This window comes from Hylobates moloch, unplaced genomic scaffold (assembly GCF_009828535.3).
Source record: "Hylobates moloch isolate HMO894 unplaced genomic scaffold, HMol_V3 SCAFFOLD_13, whole genome shotgun sequence".
Classification (NCBI taxonomy): Eukaryota; Metazoa; Chordata; class Mammalia; order Primates; family Hylobatidae; genus Hylobates; species Hylobates moloch.
Window position 1 is genome coordinate 41,285,049 of NW_026652288.1, and position 24,179 is coordinate 41,309,227.

The 24,179-nt window shown below is 41.7% G+C and overlaps 1 protein-coding gene across 2 annotated transcripts in view; it reads right to left on the minus strand.

Moving 5' to 3' along the window:
• SRGAP1 (SLIT-ROBO Rho GTPase activating protein 1) overlaps positions 1-24,179 on the minus strand; it is a 302,903-nt gene that overhangs the window by 139,780 nt on the left and 138,944 nt on the right. For both annotated transcript variants that reach the window (XM_032173165.2, XM_032173166.2), the window contains exon 2: positions 4,865-5,060. In XM_032173165.2, the coding sequence (XP_032029056.1) occupies positions 4,865-5,060 (196 nt within the window). The remainder of the gene's footprint in view (positions 1-4,864; positions 5,061-24,179) is intronic.

Below are 24,179 nucleotides of genomic sequence, written 5' to 3' on the forward strand. Positions count from 1 at the left end.
AAAAAAAAAAAAAATACAAAAATTAGCCGGGTGTGACGGTGGGCATGTGTAATCCCAGCTACTTGGGAGGCTGAGGCACAAGAATTGCTCGAACCTAGGAGGTAGAGGTTGCAGCGAGCCGAGATTGTGCCACTGCACTCCAGCCTGGGCGACAGGGCGAGACTCTGTCTCAAAAAAAAAAGAAAAGAATTTTTTTTGTTTTTTTTTCTTTAAAAAGTAACTTTAAAAAGTAAAATGGCAAAATGGCAGAGAATCCTTATGCTAACGTAGGAACAAAAGCACCCTTTAATCAGACATGTTATCCTCCTATTATTTATGATCATGTATGACTCTGAATACTAATTATGTTAGGAAAGAAATGATGAAGTTGGGCCTTTCTGCCATTATGTTTCTCAGATTCAGGATTTAATACTGCATTAAGTCAATGCCCTCTCTAGAAGAAAATGAAAGCAGACGATGGAAGCAGGAATGGGCATAGGGAAAGAAGGCCTGATTTAGGTTCCTAGCACTTGGCACCCATGAGGGCAGCCTCCCATTCCCCCCACTGGCACACTGAAGAATTATACCCTCTACCCTGCGATCTCCCTTTTTTCTTAACACCATCAGGCAAAGAGCAGTGGTTCTATAACAGGTAATTGGAGCTTTTCTATTGAGAGTTTCTATCTACCCAGGCCCATATGATAAGGTAAATGTTACCTTATTTCTATTAACCTTCATGTAGATCTTCTTTGCTGAAGTAACCCACAAATTCTTTCAGAACATTTCATGCTTCAACGTATCCTCAGGGCCTTGCCCCATAGTAAACATTAAATAAGTGTTATTACACTCATTGCATAAACAATTATTATTGCCTTAGTAATAATTGCAGTAGTAGTAATAATAAAAATAATAACAGCTATCATTTAATGAGCACTTACCGTGAAAAGTAATATCCATGTCAAGCTCATGGCCTCTGGAGCTGCACTGTCTAGGTTCACATGCAGGACTACCCCTTACTAGCTATGAGATCTTGGGCAAATGATCTTAACTGCTCTGTGCCTCAGTTACTTTGTAGAATGGGTAAAATAACAGTGCTTATAAGATTGTTCATGAGAATCACTAAACATATATTTTAAAATGCTTATAATAATGCCTTGTATACATAGTAAGTGCTATATAAAGTCAGCTGTTTTATCCATGGGCTGGTAGAAAGATTTTACAGACATCAACTCTACTGAATCCTTATTACTACCATTTGAGGCAGAGATTCTTTGCATCTTCTTTTTATTTATTTTTATTTTTATTTTTTTAGATGGAGTTTCGCTCTTGTTGCCTAGGCTGGGCTGCAATGGTGTGATCTCGACTCACTGCAACCTTTTCCTCCTGGGTTCAAGCGATTCTCCTGGCTCAGCCTCCCAAGTAGCTGGGATTACAGGTGCCTGCCACCACGCCCGGCTAATTTTTGTATTTTTAGTAGAGACAGGTTTCACCATGTTGGTCAGGCTGGTCTTGAACTCCTGACCTCAGGTTATCCATCCATCTCAGCCTCCCAAAGTGCTGGGATTATAGGTGTGAGCCACCGCACCTGACCCTTTGTATCTTTTCTATCAGTGAAAGAATGGAAGCTTAGCAAGGCATACTGATTTGATAAAGACCAAAGCTAGTGTTTGAGAGAGTCTTTTTTTAGTCCAGGGAAGCTGAACCAAGCCTTGGTCTTTCCACTATGCAGTGGCATCTGTAGGCCAAAGAATGTTCTACACAATAAGTGTCCCAAAACTGAGTAAGAACCAGACTCCAGAATATAGCTTAAATGATTGGTAATGATATCATGCTAAAGATGTAACATTTGTTTGGTTAAAAGGAGAAGGAATATCAAGTGCATATCCTGGGCTGGTTATCAATCGTATCAAAGACTTTATCACGTTTCTCACTTAAGGGTCATAAAACCTCATTTTATAAGTTAGGACACCAAGGCTCAGAGAGGTTAAGTAACTTAACCAAAGTCACAAAGTGGAGCCAATATTCAAACCCATGTCTGGCTGACTTTTTTCCCAATTCTGTTTTATCCTTTTTAGAGACATACTCACCTTATCTTCAGTCCCATATTCAATAATAAACTTACTCAACTTAAAGAAAATTTCAAACTGCTTACCTTTTAAAGAAAACTACCAAATAAACCAGGAGAAACAAAAACGTGTCCATCCACCATTGGGCCAGATAAGGTACATGGACCCATCCATATTTTCCCTTCACAGCCACCAATTACCAAATGCAAAACACAGAAGATACTAAAAAATATTTACTGAATGGGCTGTGCATGGTGGCCCACACCTGTCATCCCCGTAGTTTGGGAGGCTGAGGCAGGCGGATCACTTGAGGTCAGGAGTTCAAGACCAGCCTAGCCAGCATGGCAAAAACCTGTCTCTAGTAAAAATACAAAAATTAGCCAGGTGTGGTGGCGGGCACCTGTAATCCTGCTACTCGGGAGACGGAGGCAGAAGAATTGCTTGAACACGAGAGGAGGAGGTTGCAGTGAGCCGAGATCGCACCACTGCACTCCAGCCTGGGCGATAGAGCAAGACTCCATCTCAAAAAAAAAAAAAAAATTAATAGATGAATGGGCGTCTTCTTAATTACAACTGCTTTTAAAAAGCAACAGTTAAGTTAGTATGTGAATATAGCACTGGCTCCAGCCTCTGCTTCCCAGCCCTGTTCTCTGTTAAGTACATATAACATTTGTTCACCCTGGGGATCATCATTAAGATTTATTTTTATGCTGGACCAACAGTAAAGGTTAAAGTCGAGAGATTGTGTGTGTGCGGGGGCAGAGTGAGAAAGAGAGAGAGAGAAGAGAGAAAGGGAGAGGAAGAAAAAAGAGAAGAGAGGAGAGAGAGAGGGAAAGGGAGAGGAAGAAAAAAGAGAAGAGAGAAAAGAGAAAAGAGAAGAGACAGAGAGGAGAGGAGAGAAGAGAAAGGAAGAGAACAGAGAGGTATTTCTTATCCAGAATAGTTTTGTGTTTGCTTCTGCACAAGTATCCCAGGGATAGTTCCCATCCCATTTTTTTATGCAGGGTCCAAGGTCATGGAGAGGTGTAAAATGAATGGAACTGCAAAGCCAATGGTGAAAGAAGGCATGCTTCTCCACAGCCCCTTCCAAACAGGAGCCCAGGCTGAGCAGCCAGGTCTTCTTCTTGTGCCCTGTGAAGGTGGGTAGAGGGTTTTCTGTTTAACCATTTCACTGAGATAGTAGCTCTTCTGGTTCTGGGATGCAATGCAATGGGGTTGGTGGGGAGGAAGCTCTCAGTTCCAAGTCTTTACTTGTCACAGACCTTATCTTCTCTCCCCCATGTGAAATTAAAGGGTGGATACAACTGCCACTTAGGTTTTCAGTTCCCTCTTCTTTTTTTGGCTCCTAGAAATTTATATTTAAAAGGATGTCCATTATATGTTAACCAGCATTTCTGAGAGTTTTCAGATAGACGTGTTTTTCAGATTATCTGGCCTGCTGTATTAACAGAAATGAAAGCCTGCACTGTCTTTTTACCATCTCCAAAACAGGTCAACTTCTCTCTACCTGCAGTGTTCCTTCTCATGCCCTCAGGAAAAGGTCCCAACTGGCCAGGAAGATCCCCAGATCCCCAGGACCTGCTCTGATTCACACCTGCAGCCATGCAGCTCATCGCCTCCCTACTCACTCCCACTGGACTACTTCTGTTCTGCAAACCTGCTGTACATCCCTTAGCCGGGAGTGGTACATTCCCTGCCGGCCCCTTGCCCATGATGTTTCCCTTGCCTGGAATATCCTCCTCTTCTCTCCTTTATTGACCAACTAGACCTTCAGGTCTTTGCTTAGATGCCACTTCTTTCAGGACCTTCCCTTCCCCACCTCCAGTGCAGAACACATATCAGTTGGGTCTGTCCAGGGTCTCCCCTGCCTTCCCCTGTTGGAGCACTTGAATATTTCACTGGAGTTGTCTGCTTATTTGTCTTTCTCTGTCCTGAGGCCTTTTTTTTTTAAATGAACTCTCACTCTATTGCCCAGCCTGGAGTGCAGTGTTGCAATCTCGGCTCACTGCAACCTCTGCTGCCCAGGTTCAAGCTATTCTCCTGCCTCAGCCTCCCGAGTGGCTGGCATTACAGGTGCATGCCACCACACTCAGCTAATTTTTGTATTTTTAGTAGAGACGGGGTTTCACCATATTGGTCAGGCTGGTCTTGAACTCCTGACCTCAGGTGATCCACCTGCCTTGGCCTCCCAAAGTGCTGAGATTACAGGTATGAGCCACCCCACCCAGCCCTGTCCCCAGGATTTAAATCATACGGTAACTTTCATTAGCAGAACATCTTATGTGTATTTTTTAAAGCAAATAAATTATAATTAAACTTACTTTATGCTCATTCATAGCATTTTCCTTAAAACTTTTGTTTTAAATCAGTGTCAATTACAGTGACCATAAACATGACGGGCAGGAAGGGGGGCACTAAACTCAAGCAATTCTTACTGCTTATTTTCATATAGTCACTACAGAAAATTTGGAGTCTTTGCTTGAACAAAAAGCTATTTTAAATCTGTCCTACCTATAGCAGATATCAACTCCCAGGTTTCTATAATCAAGAATTTTACAAACACATACCTTCTCTTCTGGCATATAAAGTTATCCATAAATATATACATATTGGACAGACAAAACTGTCAACAGATTACACTAGTTTAAAATGATAAACTGATGCCCATAAATTACAACTGTAGAGGGCTGCTTTTATTTATGAGAATATGCTCTACAACCACTACTCAGACAAAAATAGAAAAATAAAAAATTCACAAAGGTGGCAAAGGCAGGATGGATATCACCCTTGGAAAGGTGAATTAGATTCAAATCTCTTACTTGTATTGTTGATGATCCTTAGTGCTTCTTGTTTTTGCCATGAACCTTTCTGCTAACTTCTCTAGATTCCGGGAATATTCTGTCTCAATTTCAGCTTTTTTTCGGAAGAAATCTTGCAGGTCCTGGAGAAGCTGAACTCGCATCTCCGTTTGCTGCTCCAGGCATTTTTGTTGTTCTACCAGTTGAGCTCGAATTTCTAAGGAGAGAAGAGAAGTCATTGGATGGTTACATTAAAATTAATGAGGTATGCTGGTATGTGCAAGATACAAGTCACGAAATATATATAAAATATATATATATTTTAAATTTACTTATTTATTTTTGAGATAGAGGTCTCGCTCTGTCACCCAGGCTGGAGTGCAGTGGCACAATCTCGGTTCACTGTAACCTCTGCGTCCCAGGTTCAAGTGATTCTCCTGCCTCAGCCTCCTGAGTAGCTGAGACTACAGGCATGCACCACCAGGTAATCCACCCGCCTTGGCCTCCCAAAGTGCTGGGATTACAGGCGTGAGCCACTGCATCTGGCTATGACTCCTATTATTATTTAGCTCTGTATTGGACCTTTGTTAGAATACTGTGTCCAGGTTGATTCTTTAAACTAGTTATCTGCTGACCCTTTAAAAGAACAAGAGAAGCCTCAGGAAAGAATGTAATAAATTAGAATAAATACATTGGTTACATCTGTAATGCCACAAACACACAAAGAGCCATGAGAGGAAAGAATGAAAGCCTTTCAGATAACAATTCATAACATCTTTGGGTAGCTGGAAACACTGCAATTTTTTCAACAGGACTCTACCTCAGCTATCCCTTTTGAGTTTGAATGGCAAAGAAATAAGCATCATTTCTTCCAGGCTCTGAACCATTACACATTTGCCATTTGGCACATACAGAGACTGACATCTGGTAATTTTTATTTAGTGCATAATTTCTAGTTTGTAAAACACATAGCTTCAGGGCTTATAGGGATGCTGTGCCTAAAAATAATTTCTTTCCATAGCCAAATAATCTATTCATAATAGTGCAGTCCACAGATTCCAGTTTATTATTCTGCTCACAACAAAAAGATCTCTTCAGCTGGCCTTCACCTTTTACACGTTGTTCAAAATAATACCCTTATCGACACATTTAATCCTCAAAGAATCCTCTGATAATTTTAATACATTAGGAACATGAAAGGTGGTCATTTAGTGATTCAGTGAAATCTCAAAAGCAAAAATGTGGCGTGCAAAAATATCTGTAAACGACTGTAACAAAGAAACATGTGTGTTTTGGAAAATGAGATACAGTAACTAATAACTACCGACTTGTTTTTGTTCTAAGACCTAAGGCTAAGCTCCAAAGACAAGAACATCACGCTGGAAAACTTCATTTCATCTTTCCCAGTGTCCGTGCATTTCCCAAAAAGTGAGGGCTGAATCTAATTCAGTGGAGTTAGTAGAAATCAATGTCCAAATACTGTCTCTTTAAATTTCTTGCTATTCCTCTTAGAGAAGGCCAGTACTGATAATATATGCATACATAAACTTGATCATGTTTAATCAAGTTCATTAACAGGAAGTTAACAGCAAGTTCATGAATAAGGTGGTCAGGTTCTGAATGGGGAGTCAGGAAATGTGCTTAATTTAAAAATAACTAATAATAACTCAGTGTTTACTATTCTATGCCCTAATGAAGTAGGTTTTAGTATTATCTTCCATTTTACAAAGAATAATTGAAGTTTGAGGAGTATAAATACTTTAAGGATTTTAGCCAGTAACTGGTACCCCTGGAGACTTTTGACCCTGACCTGTCAGTCTGACTAATCAAACACTTCCCATCCTTGTTTTTGTTTGTTTTTGTTTTGAGACGGAGTCTTGCTCTGTCGCCCAGGCTGGAGTGCGGTGGCGTGATCTCGGCTCACTGCAAGCTCCGCCTCCCGGGTCCACGCCATTCTCCTGCCTCAGCCTCACGAGTAGCTGGGACTACAGGCGCCCGCCACCACGCCCGGCTAATTTTTTATATTTTTAGTAGAGACGGGGTTTCACCGTGTTAGCCAGGATGGTCTCGATCTCCTGACCTCGTGATCTGCCTGCCTTGGCCTCCCAAAGTGCTGGGATTACAGGCGTGAGCCACCGCGCCCGGCCAAACACTTCCCCCATCCTTCTATCCATCAAACCTTTTTTCAGGTACCTATACTGTGCCAGGCTTGCATACCAGCAAAGAAGAAACAATAGCTAATGAAACAAGATGTCTGCCCTCAATAAGGTCAGGCTCCGGGCAGTGCTGTTTCTGGGGAGTCCTAGGGGAAGACAGAGAAGAATTTCTGAAGTGTCCTTGCTTGGTCTCTCCACCTCTAGATTGCAGGATTTTATTATAACTTCACAGACGTGTGTTGAACACCAGAGTTGAACACATTATTACAGGCTTTTAACTATTATGAACAGCATCTGGTTTTTAGTCAATCAAAGTAAGTGTTTTCCAATACAGTATTATAATCAGCATGTTTGCCAAACTTTGTCTTTCAAAAACACACAGCTCTTTTTGTTTCACGAAGAAAAAGAATATATCAAGGGTGGAGTGTTTCCCATTCAGGGATCCCAGTAAGTCTTTTAAGATGAAGTAATTTTAGAACATCTTGCTGCACTAAGAGAAAGTAAATCAAACATCTTAAGCTGTCAACTAGTTTTCTGTTTTTTTTGTTTGTTTTTGTTTTTGTTTTTTTTTAGCTGCCTTAGTGCCAAGTAAGAAATAAAAGATAAAAGTACAAATCTCAAATCTCATCAGAAATACACAAAAATTACACAGGCTTTTTTCTTGGGTCTCATTTTTAAATATTTTCTTGCTTACTTCCATCAGGATTTAAGATCAAGAACTAGGGAATCATGAGAATGACGGATTTAACAATTAAATCCTCATCCTTATTTTACAAAAATTAACTGTTATTTTGTGTCATCTGTAATTTTCCAATCAAAATAAGACACTCAGCATTCTCCACAACAGGAAACATGTAAGGAACAGAATCCAGAGCATCACTGAGTGAAAATCAACTCCAAAACATGGAGGATAATCCATTCAACTACCTCTTCCATTTAGAAAAGTTTAGGACAAATAAGGAAAGGATCATAAGAAAGATCATTTAAAAAAATCAACAGAAAACTACTACCATAAGAAACATCTCATTAGAGGCCAGGTGCAGTGGTTCACGCCTGTAATCCCAGCATTTTGGGAGGCTGAGGTGGGTGGGTCTCTTGAGGTCAGGAGTTCGAGACCAGCCAGGCCAACATTGTGAAACCCTGTCTCTACTAAAAGTACAAAAATTAGCCGGGAGTGGTGGCATGCGCCTATAATCCCAGCTTCTCAGGAGGCTGAGTCTCGAGAATTGCTTGAACCCAGGAGATGCTGGTTGCAGTGAGCAGAGATTGCACCACTGCACTCTAGCCTGGGCAACAGAGCGAGACTCCGTCTCAAAAAAAAAAAAAGGAAACATCTCGTTAGGAAGAGAAAATCTTTGGATTACTTATACTGCACCAGCATCATAAGGCTGCACAGTACAGTGGTCACCTCCCTGCACAAATGGCATGGCTATCCTAATATGACTTCACTAGATTTGTGCTCACCTTTAACAGCACCAAAGAATTTTAAGAATTTTAAGAATTTACCTTAAAGAGTAAAATAAATGATTGGTCGCATAAATTTGTGTCTGCTGCTCAGAACAGATCAAAGGGCCATGCAGACGGGCTCATGGATGTAATCCCAACACTTTGGGAGGCCAAGGCAGGTGGATCGCTTGAGCTCAAACGTTTGAAATCAGCCTGGGCAAGATAGGGAGACCCTATCTCCACACAAAAAATTAGAAATTAGCTGGTTGTGGTGGTGCACGCCTGCAATCCCAACTACCCAGGAGGCTGAGGTACAAGGATCGCTTGAGCCCTAGAGCTTGAGGCAGTAGTGGAGCTGTGATCATGTCACTGGCACTCCAGCCCGGACAACAGAGTGACACCCTGTCTCAAACAAAAAAGAATGAATCAAGGAGGCTCATGGTGCACTGGGCCCCACACTGCATGAATCCTGCCATGGAGCCACAGGCGGCTGCAGCTAGAGGCACCACTGTCATCATGGGAACTACAGAACATTAAAGCTGGAACTGGTGAAAGCGTAAGTGCAAGGGGTGATTTTGAGAAAAACTGTGAGCCTTATTTCTGCATAAGACATTGCAGCTTCCTTCCTACCCCTAGATTCTTTGACAGTCTATTAAGGCTCCCACCCCTTTTTAGAGGCTCTTTTAGGTTAGTATTGACCTGAATCATTTTTTTAGAGTCAAGGTTCATTTTAGTTTAGGTGAACAAGCAATTATTGAGTTTCCATTTTGTGTTAGGCAGCGTCCTAGGCACTGGAGATACAAAGGTTTGTAAGACACAGGTCCTTCTTGTTAGGAAGACAAATCCTAAACCAATCATTTACACTCTGTTCACTGCCATAACAACGAAGTTCAACAGGAAGCTATGGAAAGAGGAGCAGAAACTGACTCAGATTGGAAGAGTGAGGAAAACATAATGCATTGAAGGGTAAGTAGGTTACAAGATACATGGCAGTAACCACCAAAAAGTGAAAAGACAACCTATAGGATGGGAGAAAATATTCACAAATCGTATGTCTGATACGGAACTTGTATACAGAATACAGAAAGAACTCTTACAACTCAACAATAAAAACAAAATCTCAATTTTAAAAATGGACAGGCTGGGTGCGGTGGCTCATGCCTGCAATCCCAGCACTTTGGGAGGCCGAGGCAGGTGGATTATGAGGTCAAGAGATCGAGACCATCCTGGCCAACATGGTGAAACCCCATCTCTACTAAAAATACAAAAATTAGCTGGGCATGGTGGTGTGCACCTGTAGTCCCAGCTACTCAGGAGGCTGAGGCAGGAGAATTGCTTGAACCTGGCAGGCGGAGGTTGCAGTGAGCCAAGATCGTGCCACTGCACTCCAGCCTGGTGATAGAGAGAGACTCCATCTCAAAAAAAAAAAGGTCAAAGGGTCTCAATAGACATTTCTCCCAAGATGATATACAAATGGAAAATGGCCAGTAGCATATGAAAAGTTGCTCAATATCATTAGCTTTCAGGGATACGCAAATCAAAAGCACAATGGAGTGCCACTTCACACTCACTAGAATGGCTATAATCAAAAAGATTTTAAAAAAGTGTTGGAAGACAATGTGGAGAAACTGGAACTCATCACACATTGCTGGTGGAAATGTAAAATGATGCAGTCCCTTTGGAAAACAGTCTGGCAGTTCTTCAAAAGATTACGCTTAGAGTTACCATATGACTCAGCCATTCTGCTCCTAGGTATACATTCCAGAGAAATGAAAATCTATTTCCACACAAAAACTTGCACATGAACGTGTGCAATAGCAGCATTGCTCATAATAGCTGAAAGGTGAAAACAGCTCAAGTGTGTATCAACTAATAAAGAGATAAAATGTGATATAGCCACACAACGCAATACTGTTTAGCCATAAAAAGGAATGAAGTACTTATTTACAACATGGATGAACCTTGAAAACATAACTTTAGTGAGTGAAACCACTCACAAAAAACCAGTCTATAATTTCATTCCTATGAAAGGTCCAGAATAGACTAATCTACAGAGACAGAAAGTAGATTAGGGGTTGCCTAGAGTTGGGAGGGTTGGGGGAAAATGGCTGCTAAGGGGTGTAAAGTTTCTTTATAGGGTAATAGAAACGATCAAAAATTGATTGTGGCTCTGGTCGCAAAACCTGGAATATGCCAAAAGCCACTGAATTGTACTCTTGAAATGATAAATCGTGTGATACGTGAAATATATCACAGCTGTTATATACACAGAAAGATAGCTATATCACAATTCCATGAAATGTTGGTTGTTGATACATTTCTGATAATGATGATAACGGTAATAGCAACAAACTCCTATTTCCACACCCAGTACTTTTTGGTACTTTTTGTCAAATGTCCAGTATGGGGACAAGCACTTTAAAAGGATTTCATTAGCCCAAAGGCACTTAATGGCATAGAAAAGATTTACCTAATAGAATATTAGGAAAGGCTTTTCACCATGAATGCCCCATAACTGCATAAAACAGCACAGCCTCTTTTAGGCAGAAAAATGTGATCTCTGAGGAGGCTGTAAGCAGTCATTATTTAAATCTAGGTCAAGACCTACTAAATAATCATAATGGCTGTTTTAATGCAGGCTAAAATTTACTGTTGTTTTTTTTAAATGACTATTATTTCATTTCTTTTCTACCAGAGCATCACTACGGAATGAATCAATACCAATAATCCAACAAGAACAATGCACAAAATGAGTGTGCTTTTCAAACTGCTGCAATTAATTTGTTAAAAAGAAAGAAAAAATGATTCCTCTAAGCTATAAAAATCTGCTGACTAACACTTGCCAAATAAAATGGAATTGCCTGGAAACAGAGAAAATGAAGGAACGTCTTGCTATTGCTCTCAGAAAGGGAAGCCCTAACTCTTAAAATAAATTTGTGTGAAGCCACAAACTGATACATATTTCACGGAAAGATTGATCCACACTGGGCTGTTTCTCTAATATATTGCTGAATGACTATGACCAGGACATAAAATTGATACACTGGTGTGATACTCATGATCATCTAGCAAATAATATAACATTTCTAAAGTATCACAAATCATCTCTGTTATTTCACATTCTCATTTGGTCAGAATTTCCTTATGATACCAAAAGGGTCTACATTCTCTTAAGATGTATTATTACCTCTATCCAAAGGACAGAAGGGATTTTCCTAAATGACAGAGGAGAGCCACTGAAATGTCTTTCAGAGCAACACAATGAGATGCTAACGGGCTCTATTGATTATTCCCATGCTCACTGCTCATGTGAATATTTATACAACCTGGTGACGGTTGATTAACTAAACACCAGGCGCAAATTTTGCATAATAAGCTTTTTTAGGCTAAAAATTTGGAGCAGGCAAAAATTCCATAAAAGTGAGTTCTTTTTTTAAGTGAATGAACTGAATAAACAAAGGCAATTTCTCCACTTCACTAGAAATCTGAACCCAAGATTTATGCTTCTCTTATACTCTGCACATAAATTAGGAAGCGTCAGGATGTATGCTACTTAATTCAATTTACCAAATTGAATTCTGGATGGGTAGGAGATCTAGTCACAGACTAGGTCAGAAAGGACCCAGACTAGGTTAGGATGGACCCAGATTGGAGTTACAGTGTCACCTAATACAAGTCATGTGACATGTGGCAAGTCTCTCAACCTCTCGGAATTTCATTTTATAAAATAATACTTCCCACCTCACAAGGCTGTGCTGAGAATTAAATGAGATGATATAAGTGAAAAGCATGCTGCAATCTGTAAACCACTATGAAACACATGGACATGTTATTATTGCTAGCACCAGCAAGCTTTCATTAAAAAATATTTATTGAATATTTCCTTGTGCCAGACTCCTTATTCGTGGCCATAAATAATAGACTGAAAGTCATGAGTCCCATTCTCAGCGAGGAAGCAGAGGCAACACAGACAGATAATGAGAGGGGGTGACTTTCACAGCCTCAAGGTAAGAATGTCAAGATGCAGTCGGAGTCTGGGGCAGACATATCCATGGCTGGGCAAGAAGGCAAGGGCACAAAGAGGTGACCCTGAGATTGACTTACCAGGAATTTGGCTGAAGGAAGTAGGAGAGAAGGAGGGTTATAACAAGTACTTCTCTGTTGCTGAAATTGAATTCTGGATGGGTAGGAGGTCTAGTGACAGACTAGGTTGGAAAGGACTCCATGTGGCATGCTAAGGAGTCAGATTTTATTTCACAGGTCAGCTTTGCAAATTGGCTTGATGATAAAAACCACCTGGCGTCCTTACTAAAAATACCTGTGTTTAGGCTGGATATTTGGATCTTGTTGGTCTAGCAGGACCTCAATGGAGGATGCTTAGAAGCATCAGTGGGCAAAAATTGAACAATTTTAAACAAGGAAGATTTATAATCAGACTTACAGTTCAGAAGAGAATACAAATGAATAATAAATGCAATGCTAAGCATCCCACACCTTATGAAATAGAGTTTTCTTTGTAAGTTGTATGGTTCCCCCATTTGAATGAGGAATCACAGGGCAAAACAAATTAATAAAAGCAACAAAAACCCTCACAAGAATGAATGGTATCCATATTTTCCCCTAAGCCTCTTATTATTTTAATTATTTATGAATCACTCATTTCTGTCTTCTGGTGTGGAACTAATGATTATTTCCATTTAATCTGTTATCAAGGAGTAGAAGCTGATTTGCAGGTACATTACGGAGAAATCTTAAGCACTGTGCTGCCCAGTATGTAGCCACAAGTGTCACTGAGCACTTGCAACATGGCTAGGCTGAAGAGAAGTGTGCTGTGAGTGTAAAACACACACAAAATTCTGAAATCTTATGAGAAAAAAAAGAATGTAAAATGTCTCAATCATCTGCATATTAATTCATGTTACAATCATAAAATTTTGGATATATTGTATTATATAAAATATATTAAAATTAATTTCACCTATTCAATGGTTTCTTTTTACTTTTTAAAATGTAAATCCTAAAAAATCTAAAACGACCAATATGACTTTTGGACAGCTCTCCTCTAGGATATGAGGGAATTAGCAACTGAATTTGTTGTAAGTGGAGTCTGCAATGTGGAGTTCCTATCGGAACGGGTCCTTGAGGACTTGACAGGCTTAATCAGAAGGCAAAACCTATGCCCAAGGCAAACATAGTACAGAATAAGGAGTGTCTGAACACTGTGTCTAGTCAGAAGAGGTGTGACATTGGAGAAGGGACGATTTCTTTGGAGCTCACGTTTCCTTAACTGCGAAGTGGTCCTTAATAACTGCCATATTTCCCTTCCAAAGGTGATGGAAGGTTTCAATCAGATGAAATAAGAAAATACTTTATCATTATGTAAAGTGCTGTGCTGGCCAATTATTAAATGTATAATGAAAAAAAGAAAAATACAAGTTCTAGATATGATGGTGTAGACTACTTAGTCTAAGGGACATTCAGGAAGGAAAGATCACTGGCCACTTGGGGGTCATCATCACAGATAGCTTCAGGGGGGTTGGCTCTGGACATGTAGGATTTGGGAGGCTGCATAAATGTGGGGAATGGAAATGTCATGCCTTAAATAAACTCAAAATGATATTCTTGATACCCTAATCCAGAAGAGTTATTTTCTAGGAAGTTTAGGGTGGCTGAACCAAATGTAACTTTCCAGGTCACTGTCTTAAGGAAAATATGACTCCCTAAGGTCTTTTTCTACTTTAGAATTATGGTATCACCAGCAATTTAAGCAAACAAAATAGTACAACGAACATAATATAAAATCAAGTTGCTTTCATTCCAAGCTCAAAATCACATGCTCATCTTAGAACTCTAGAGGTGATTAGCGTATCTAGGGGGTAACAGAATTATAATAAAATCCTTTTTTGTATTAAAGTAAGACCAGAAGAAAAAAATAAATAAAAATTAAAAGAAACTAAAGAAGTGTCTTCTCAGTACAGTTAATCCTCATTATTTCAGATGTGAAAGTAAATTTCAAAAAATTTCTGACACATAGAGGCTGTATTCATTGTTCTAAGTCTTCATTACAATACCTTCATGTGAAATGATGTTAACCTCAATATTATTTTAAAATAAAAGCTTACTACATAACTGTCAGTTTTTCATAGCTTTTGAAAGCCAAATATTATATTTTGGCCTACATAACATTTTTAGATAAAGTATGGAAAACAAACTTGCACTTTTTTTCATATGAAAGCTAGCCAGGATAAAAGGCAATAAATTAGAGTGTTCAATGACTGCAGTTTAACAACACTGTAGGAAAGGGCAGTTTAAGGAAGTGCAAATCTGAATGGTCCACTATTGTACTTTTATTTAAAATGCACAGGAGGCAGGGTTTCATTAACTTCCCCATAATGAAGCAAGGACATTTCAGACCTTATTAGTAGATTGATTTTTACTACTACAGAAAGACAGTGTGTGGGCATTATTGATTTATAGAGATTACAAAGATTTACATTTTGGAAGGACTGTGTTCCTGAAAAGCATTTGGAATAACTGTGTTACTGACAAAGGTTCAAGGCATTTGCCAAACACTGACATTCTTTCCTGATACAATTCAACATGAAGTTTCATGGAATATATATCAAAGTTTACACATGTTTTTCTCTGAATAAGTTTTAAAAATGGAAAACTTTTTTGGGAAAATATTGGAAAGGAAAAAAGAAAAAATATGAAAAACTTTTAAACTAGTTTAAATCTTTTGCACTGAGTACTGAGTTAATTGCAAATTGAGCCTTTTTCAAATTAAAGCTATTTCTCTTATTGCAATAATTCCAATTTTAAAGTGTCTACTAGAAAACAATTTAGACTTTTAAGCAATTTAACATTTATATCTAATAAAAGAATATTTATTGATTTCCTGTTTTCAGGTTCTGTGGTAAGTACTTCATACAGTTTATCTCATTTAATTCTTACAGCAATCCTATTATGTGGTGCCTCCATTACAGAGATGATAAAATTGAAGCAGAGAGTGCATAAGTATTTTGTTCAAAGTATGATAATTAATAAATACCAGAACTTGGATTCCCATTCAGGTTTGTCTGACTCCAGAGACTACGATGCAAACTTACAATGTTCAGCAATTATACATAGTATGTAATTATGCAAAGCAAGCTAAAGTGACCCAGGCCTGTGCTTCTAGATGGTCTATTAGAATGTTTAGAATGTATTAGAATGTATAACTATTAATCCAATGAGAGTTGATGCAGCAAATAACAGTTTAGGTGCCAAGGGTCTAGTGTCATTTCTATCATTTACTTTTTTTCTCTTTTGAGACGGAGTCTCGCTCTGTCACCCAGACTGGAATGCAGTAGCACAATCTTGGCTCACTGTAACCTCCGCCTCCCGGGTTCAAGTAACTCTCCCTGCCTCAGCCTCCCGAGTAGCTGGGATTACAGGCGCCTGCCACCATGCCCGGCTAATTTTTGTATTTTTAGTAGAGACAGGGTTTGTCATGTTGGCCAGGCTGGTCTCGAGCTCCTGATCTCAGGTGATCCGCCCACCTCGGCCTCCCAAGTGCTGGGATTACAGGCATGAGCCAGCACGCCTGGCCTTCTATCATTTACTTAAAGCCAAAAGAACTCTCCAAAATTCAAATTTTTTTAAAAAAACTAGCTAAATGCCTAAAACTAATTTCCTAGTATTTCCTGAATGTCATGACTTTCTACGAAACTATGTATTTAGGCCAACTGCTTTGTTTTAGATCATTATTGTACTATTGCTATTATATTCTAATTAACATAAAGTTTTGAACTATAATGTATTATAAGATCCTTGAATACAAATAACATGTTTCTAAATTTCCACAGAACACATAGTAGGTACTCAACAACTATCTCTGGTGTACGTCTGTTTCAATAAGTATACTAAGTTATCAAAATGCTATCGACTTAGGATCAAATTTTGCTAATTCAAAAAAATGGTTTGCCTTCTCCACTCCCTGCAATCCACCACTGCATTACGACTTCTTTTTTATTCTTTGCTCCTTATGGCCTCCAACCCTATAAGGTTTCTCCTATAAACAGTATCTTATTTGGTCAGCAGCGCAAAAGAATTCCAGTTAGATCCATTGAATATCATAACGTTCTAAACATCTCTGAAATAAAAGTATATTTTATTTATCTACTTCTACCACAAGAGAATACCTTAATCTAAAACACTGACAAAGGGAACACTAATCATTTCACTTAATTTTCTTTATACCTCTATTAAAGACATTTTAAGAAAAATCGAGACAAGGTCTTGCTCTGTTGCCCAGGCTTGTCTCTAACTCCTGGGCTCAAGCAATCCTCCCACCTCGGCCTCCCAAAGTGCTGGGATTACAGGCATGAGCCATAATGCCCAGCTTTCTATTAGAGACTTTGATTGGATTTCTATTGGCAACTTTCTTATTTTGATTTAACTACATTTCAATAAATGAGAGCTCCAATCACCTCTGGTCCACATGGACTACCTGGACTCTGGATCAGGAGCTGAAAAAAGGAAGCCAGAGAATAGCCTCATTACCCATGCTTCCTCAACATCCATTTTACAACTGAAAGCCGCAATTCTAAATCATAAAATAAAAGCCTTTCAAGTTTTAGGCTACAAAATCCTTAAAGAGATGGCAATTATTTTTTCAGCTAAAAAAAAGATCACACACACACACACACACACACACACCACACACACCCTATACCCACACACACCTTTTAAGATTTTTCAGGCCTTAGCAAGTACTGACCATTAACTAGCTTTAAAATGTCAGATATGTTAATTCTCTTCTTCATTATTTTCTCTCTTCAAGTACCAAAGAAAATGTCCAATGTGACAGACACCTGTGTTAAAAGCAAGTTTTCTATTTCATCCTCAGATATGAGCCAAACTCTATAATAAAAGTATACTTCTAGTCCTGCACAAACATCCAGCTTTTACCTGCATAATCTGAAAAAAACTGAATTCAACAATGTTCATTAAACAATGTCTAGTCAACAAGGAACAAGTAAATATAAAAATGCTTATGTTACTCATCTGACAAACATTACTGAGGATCTTCCAGGTAGTGGGCTCTAGAGATACAAAAATTCCATTATTTCTTGACCTTGGGGCCTCCTAGGTTACCTCCTGGTCTACAGACAGGAAAACATGTAACTATTAGTTGTATAATTTCATCATTTACAATGCAAGGTAATAAGCCCTATCATGGAAGCATGAAGAAAGTACTATGAGAACACATAGGCAGGAACAATAAATTCTGCCCACGTAAATCAGGGAAGGCTCTGGAGTGACACTGGAGCTACCAGCAAAGCAGAAATTTGGCAAGTCGTGGGTGGGCTCCGAAAGGGTACTATGGACAAAAGGAGTGGCTGAGAGTGTCTAGAGAGCTCAGGGTGTTACAAGGATGGCAGTTTGCTTTGTATCGCAGGGTAGTTAGGTAGGCAGAGGCTGGGCTAATTATTAGGGCATTTTAAAGTAAATATTCTAAAATGATATGGGATGCTATCTTGATTCAGCTCTTCGTTCACTTATTACAGGAAATGCTTCAACTTAGTTAACAAGTTAAAAACAAATGCAAATTATGCACATTTAGAAAAGATAGCTGTAGATTTATGTTCTAACTAATGAAATTATCAGGAAATGACATTTCCTGCCAAATAGGGAACAACAGATTTTTAAAATTGTTTTGTGTTAATTTTGATAAGGGAGGGGGCAGTTCCAGCTACGTTCAAGGATATGGAATGGAAGGATTTGTGAGTACCATAATGCAATCCGAGTTGCCTTTGAATATAATTAGATTTAAATTTTGAATGAAAGTAGCTTAAAATTACAATTATTCTAAACACTAATCTTCTGCTTTTCTTATTTGTTTTATGGTCTATTCAACTTGCACACTACTTTGAAAAGTTACACTTCTTTAAAAATATATCATTAAATATTACAACAAAGCAGCACTGCAGAAATACTATGATGAAAATGTTAACACTTTCTAATCTCATACCACTACTTCTCTATAAGCTTTTTGTAAGGTCTCAAATATGATTAGCAATATTGCCTCTGCCACACCCACCCTTTTACATCTGTTCTTATCTGGAAGAGTTTCATTTTTAAACATGATCAGATGCATAAATAGCTCTTAGTGCACTGCTGGAGAAATACTGTCCTCCTCCATCCAAATCCCCAACACCAGATAGCTCTCACCACCTCTCCCCCTAATTACACATCTACAATGTAAATGTTGCCTTTTAATTTAAACTCTCCTCCCCAGCTTTCTGCCCACACAGTACACTCCTCTCTGTTAAATTTCCCTGTGTCTTGGAAAAGAGGCGGAAGTAGTAAAGAGATGAAAACAGAAGACCCTGGACTGATGGTCTGGGGAAAGAGGGAAGGTGGGAGCAGGAAAAGGATAAAGGGAAGCATAGCTCAAGGAGAGTAAGAGAAATTTAAAAGAGGAGAAAGTCAGGAGGGACATGTGAGGAAGGGCAGCATGGTAGAAAATGAATCAAATGTAAAATAAATGATGAAGGTCTTCAGGAAGTCACCAAATCACATATGGAAACATGGCTCTAGTGGGATTTCAAGAGAGTTTTGGTCTGCACATGCTTGTCTTCAGGATCATAGATTTTTTAGTTGTTTTTTTTGTTTTTTTTTTTTGAGATGGAGTCTCACTCTGTCGCCCAGGCTGGAGCGCAGTGGTGCGATCTCGGCTCACTGCAAGCTCTGCCTCCCGGGTTCACGCCATTCTCCTATAGTCCCGAGTAGCTGGGACTACAGGTGCCCACAACCACGCCCGGCTAATTTTTTTGTATTTTTAGCAGAGACGGGGTTTCACCGTGTTAGCCAGGATGGTCTCGATCTCCTGACCTCGTGATCCGCCTGCCTTGGCCTCCCAAAGTGCTGGGATTACAGGCCGATGTTTTAGATTTTTACACAGTACATTTTGCTGCTAATACATTCCAGGTATCAGACTTTAGTCTTGGGCCAGCATGAGAATAAAATTTCAAGTCAAAACGAAAGCACGATTTCTTTTTCTTTTAGAACGAAAGAGTAGGTTATTCAGTTATAAGACCTCCCCACCCCCACCACTTTAAGACCTTAGAAATTGGTGCAATCAAAATCAGTCATGAATATGTAACTTCAATTTTAATGAAATCTGCCATCAGATTTGTTAGGTAACAGGAGCACCCTAATGGCGCTGGTTCCAGGTTCTTCTTCCTCCCCAACACAGGCCCCGCCAAAAAGGAGCCAACCAGAGGTCACGCCTTCCCGCCTCGGCCTAGGCCCAGCCCCTCAGCCAACCAGCGACCCCCACGTAACGTCCCTGGGCATGAAAGACGGAGGCCGCAGAGCTCTCTCTCTTTCTTCTTCTGCTTTAGCTCTCCCTCAGACTTCTCCAATAAAGATCTCTTGACTGCCACCAGTGTGGCGTGGTCTGAGTCTGAGCCTACAGAGTCACCCTTTCATTGGTGCCGTGACTCGGATTGGGACTCCCCGCCTTTGGTGGGACCCCAATCCCTCTCAGGCTCAGACCAGGCCCCGGTCAGTCTTCGCCCATTTTCCTGTTCGCCGAGCTCTTCGTCCACCACCGGCCTCATCTCGGTAAGTTTTCCCCTCCCGGGCCTACCTCTCGGGCAAATCGCCAGACCGTAGCCGCTCCCGTGACGGACACATTTTGCCCGACGCCCCTACGGCACTGGTAGGCCCCTATCATTCACTTCCGCCTCAGCCTGCAGGGAACGGAGTTTTCTCCCTCTCCTCCTCGCGTCTCCGGCCTGGGTCCCTTCCCTTTCTCGCTCCGAAAATCCTGGTACCAGGTGGCCCACGGCCCTCGGCCATAGTCGGCCCCTCAGTCCTTCCGCTTTGGTGATGACGTAACCGGAAGCTGAGTCACGTCGCAGTGTTCGGCTATTAGGGGACTCCCTACTTAGCCCTCACTGCATATCCTCTCGTAGCCCCACAATAGGAGGCTCCGCATCCCAGCCGGCCGACTCTCCCCTACAGTGCCTCTTAAATAATCTGTCAGCCCTAGGCCTAGCAATCGACCTCAAACCAAAACGCCTACATACCCCTTAAATAACCAAAATAAATGGCCCACTTATAGGCCTCTGGATATTGTGAGCGAACAGGAAAATGGGAAGAGATCCCCTATGCCCACGGCCCCCCGGGTAAACCTCAACATCTTATCGCTGCCCTCAAACTGCTAACCTCTCCCTCCGATCCTGACTCCATATCACCACCCTCAGCCCCACCCTCCGGCCACCGACCGGCCAGCGGCGGCCCCGCCCCTTACCACTTCCCCCAACCTCTCTCTTCTTTCCCCTTCCTCCGCAACCTCTCCAGCTCCCTCCCCTCCGCCGCTCAGCCCTCCCACTACTCCTTCCAGATCACAACTTTCCGTCCTCGCCCCTCTTAGAGAAGTTGCACGGGCAGAAGGCATTGTTCGTGTCCATGTTCCCTTCTCTATGGCTAACTTATAAACGCTTAGGCTCTTACACTTCTAACTCCACCTCTTATGTCAAAACTTCTCTAACACCCTCCTTCTCAAGAAGCGCAGGCAGGTCTAGGAGCAAGCCCGGACTTATGCAGACCAAGTTCACCAGACTACCCCAGCCCTACCCATAGCGGCGCAGGCCAACCCTGAGCAAGACCCCAACTGGGATTACAACTCCCCAAATGGCATCGCTGCTCGAGACCACTTCACCACCTGCCTAGCAACTGGCCTCCGCAGGGCAGCCCAAAAGGCAGTCAACTTTGAAAAACTTCACGAAATCGTACAAGAGAAACATGAAAACCCCTCCGCCTTTCTCGACCGCCTTACACGGGCCCTTCAACAATACACTAACATAGACCCAGAAGCCCCCAATCGCAGGCAGCTTCTCATGTCCCATTTTTTTGTGCAAAGCTTCCCAGACATTAGAGCCAAATTAAAGAAGCTAGACAGAGGCCCCTTCACCCTGCAGACCGAGATTTTGGCCACCGCGTTCAAGGTGTACCATAACCGTGATGAGCAGGCGAGGAGGCAAAAGTGTCAAATGCTGGCTCAAGCTCTCCAAGCCCCTACTCAGCCAGCTATAGACACTGGCGACTGTAAGCCACTATTTGCCCACCGTCAGCCCCCTGGACCCTGCTTCAAGTGCGGCAAAGAAGGGCATTGGGTTCGTGAGTGCCCTAATCCCAGGCCTCCACACAAGCCATGTCCAAAATGCCCCCAGCTCGGTCACTGGGCCGTCGACTGCCCCAACCTCCCGGAGGGGGGTTGGGCCAGACCCCAACCCTGCCCCCGATCTCTTGGGACTGGCCATTGACAATTGACAGGGCCCTGGGACTCTTCCCCCGACGCACACTATCCCCGCACAGGAGCCCAGGGTGCCTCTCACGGTAGATGGGCGCCTCGTAAATTTCCTTCTCGACACCAGAGCTACGTTCTTGGTTTCGCGGGAATTTTGGGGCGCTGTCTCCACCTCTGGCCCTCCCATAGTCGGGGTAGAAGGCCAGACCATACGTCCAACGACTACCCTGCCTTTATCATGTTCTTTCTCAGGCCACCTCTTTTCCCATAAGTTATTCACCACACCCAAGTTAAACTTTGGACATCCCCTGAGGAACCTGCAGGATCATCAGCTCAGGAATCCCAAGACACCTGTGAACAATTGGAGGACTTGCACCTCCTATTTCGGAAAGAAACATCCCAGACTAAAAAGGCTCCTTCCTACCACTGATCCTGAGGAACCACTGCTTCCTCCTTAAAAAAGATAAGTGAAAGAACTCAGACTAGATAAAATGATCTCGTTTTCCAGAGCACCCTCTTTACCTTCCTATTTGCTCTTTGCCTATGTATTCCTCCTACTTCCTTGGATACCTCATACAACCACCCCTCCCCTTTCACTAGCTCCTAATTACCTCTACAAGACTCTCAACTTAACTCACACTCTGTTAAACCAGTCCAATCCTTCCCTGGCAAATGACTGTTGGCTGTGTATCTCTCTATCAACCTCTGGCTATGTTGCCACTCCCATTCCTGCAAAAAACTGGGTCTTCACCAACTTGACCTACCACCCTCGTTATGAAGGAAAAGACCCTTTCCAACTTCTAAACATGCAGTCATTAGCCGACTTCCCCATATCTGATAGGCCCAAAGATACCATAACAGGACGTGCAACCCAACTTTTACGTTCTTACATTTCCAACCTCACCTATTACACAAGCAATGAAAAGCCCATACACGGCCCTGTGACCACAAATACTATTTTAACTTTCCAAGCCCCTTTATGCATAAAACGCAACCTGTCATCTGGCCTGCCTCTAGGGCACCTACCACCGCATCAGTGTAATTACACTCTACAACTTCAGGCCCCAACTGATCATAGTAACTTTCGAGTCACCCAAACAGCTCCATTCAAACAGCTTGTCTGCTTCTCTGGGCCCCCCAAAATCATCACCTCCTCCCTGCTCAACAAACAGTCCAGGTTCTGTGATGGCAGACATACTCGCGTGACCATTCACCCCTGGACTCCCTGCAGCAGCGCCCCCACCACTAGTGAGTGCCTTCTCATCCCCTCTTTCAATCGCTCTCTCGAATGGCTCCTAGTAGATACAAAACGTTTTTTTCTCCAATGGGAAAATAAAACACAGGGAGCCACTCAGTTTGCTCCCAACACCCCTTTCCAGCCGCTCACTGGAGCTACCTTAGCAAGTACTCTAGGAGTATGGGAAAATGAAAACAACAAACTCACACACCTTTTTAACATACATAACGAGTTCTGTCTACCCAGCCAAGGCATATTCTTCTTATGTGGAATGTCGACCTATATCTGCCTCCCCACTAACTGGACAGGCACCTGCACCTTAGTCTTTCTAAGCCCCCACATTAACATTGCCCCAGGAAATCAGACCTTATCAGTTCCCCTCAAAGCTCAAGTCCGTCAGCGGAGAGCCATACAACGAATACCCCTACTTACAGGGTTAGGAATGGCCACTGCTACAGGAACCCGAATAGCTGGTTTATCAACTTCATTATCCTACTACCACACACTCTCAAAGGATTTCTCAGACAGTTTGCAAGAAATAACGAAATCTATTCTTACTTTACAATCCCAAATAGACTCTTTAGCAGCAGAGACTCTCCAAAACCGCCGAGGCCTAGACCTCCTCACTGCTGAGAAAGGAGGACTCTGCACCTTCTTAGGGGAAGAGTGTTGTTTTTACACTAACCAGTCAGGGATAGTACGAGATGCTGCCTGGAGTTTACAGGAAAAAGCTTCTGAGATCAGACAACGCATCTCAAATTCTTATACCTACCTCTGGAGTTAGGCAACATGGCTTCTTCCCTTTCTAGATCCCGTGGCAGCCATCTTGGCGTTACTCGCCTTTGGGCCTGCATTTGTAACCTTCTTGTCAGATTCATGCGGCAGCAGATTTCCTCCATTTCTAACCAAACTTTTAACCAGCTTCTCATTAGACAGTACCAGCTTTTAGCCACCGACGAGGATTAGCCACCAAAAGGATGTCACATACTTTAGCAGCCAAGCCACGCAGACCCCAGACAACCCGCTTCATGCAGCTTCTCCAGACCCTCCGCCACAACTCCTGGCTCATCCCTAACCCCTCCCTATCCTTCGGTTGGCTCTCAGCCCTAGATGACTTATACCTTCAAGGAACCTTCGTGGATTTCAAGGCCGAAGAGGTCTTCATATACAGCGCCCTACTACTTAGCCTCCTGC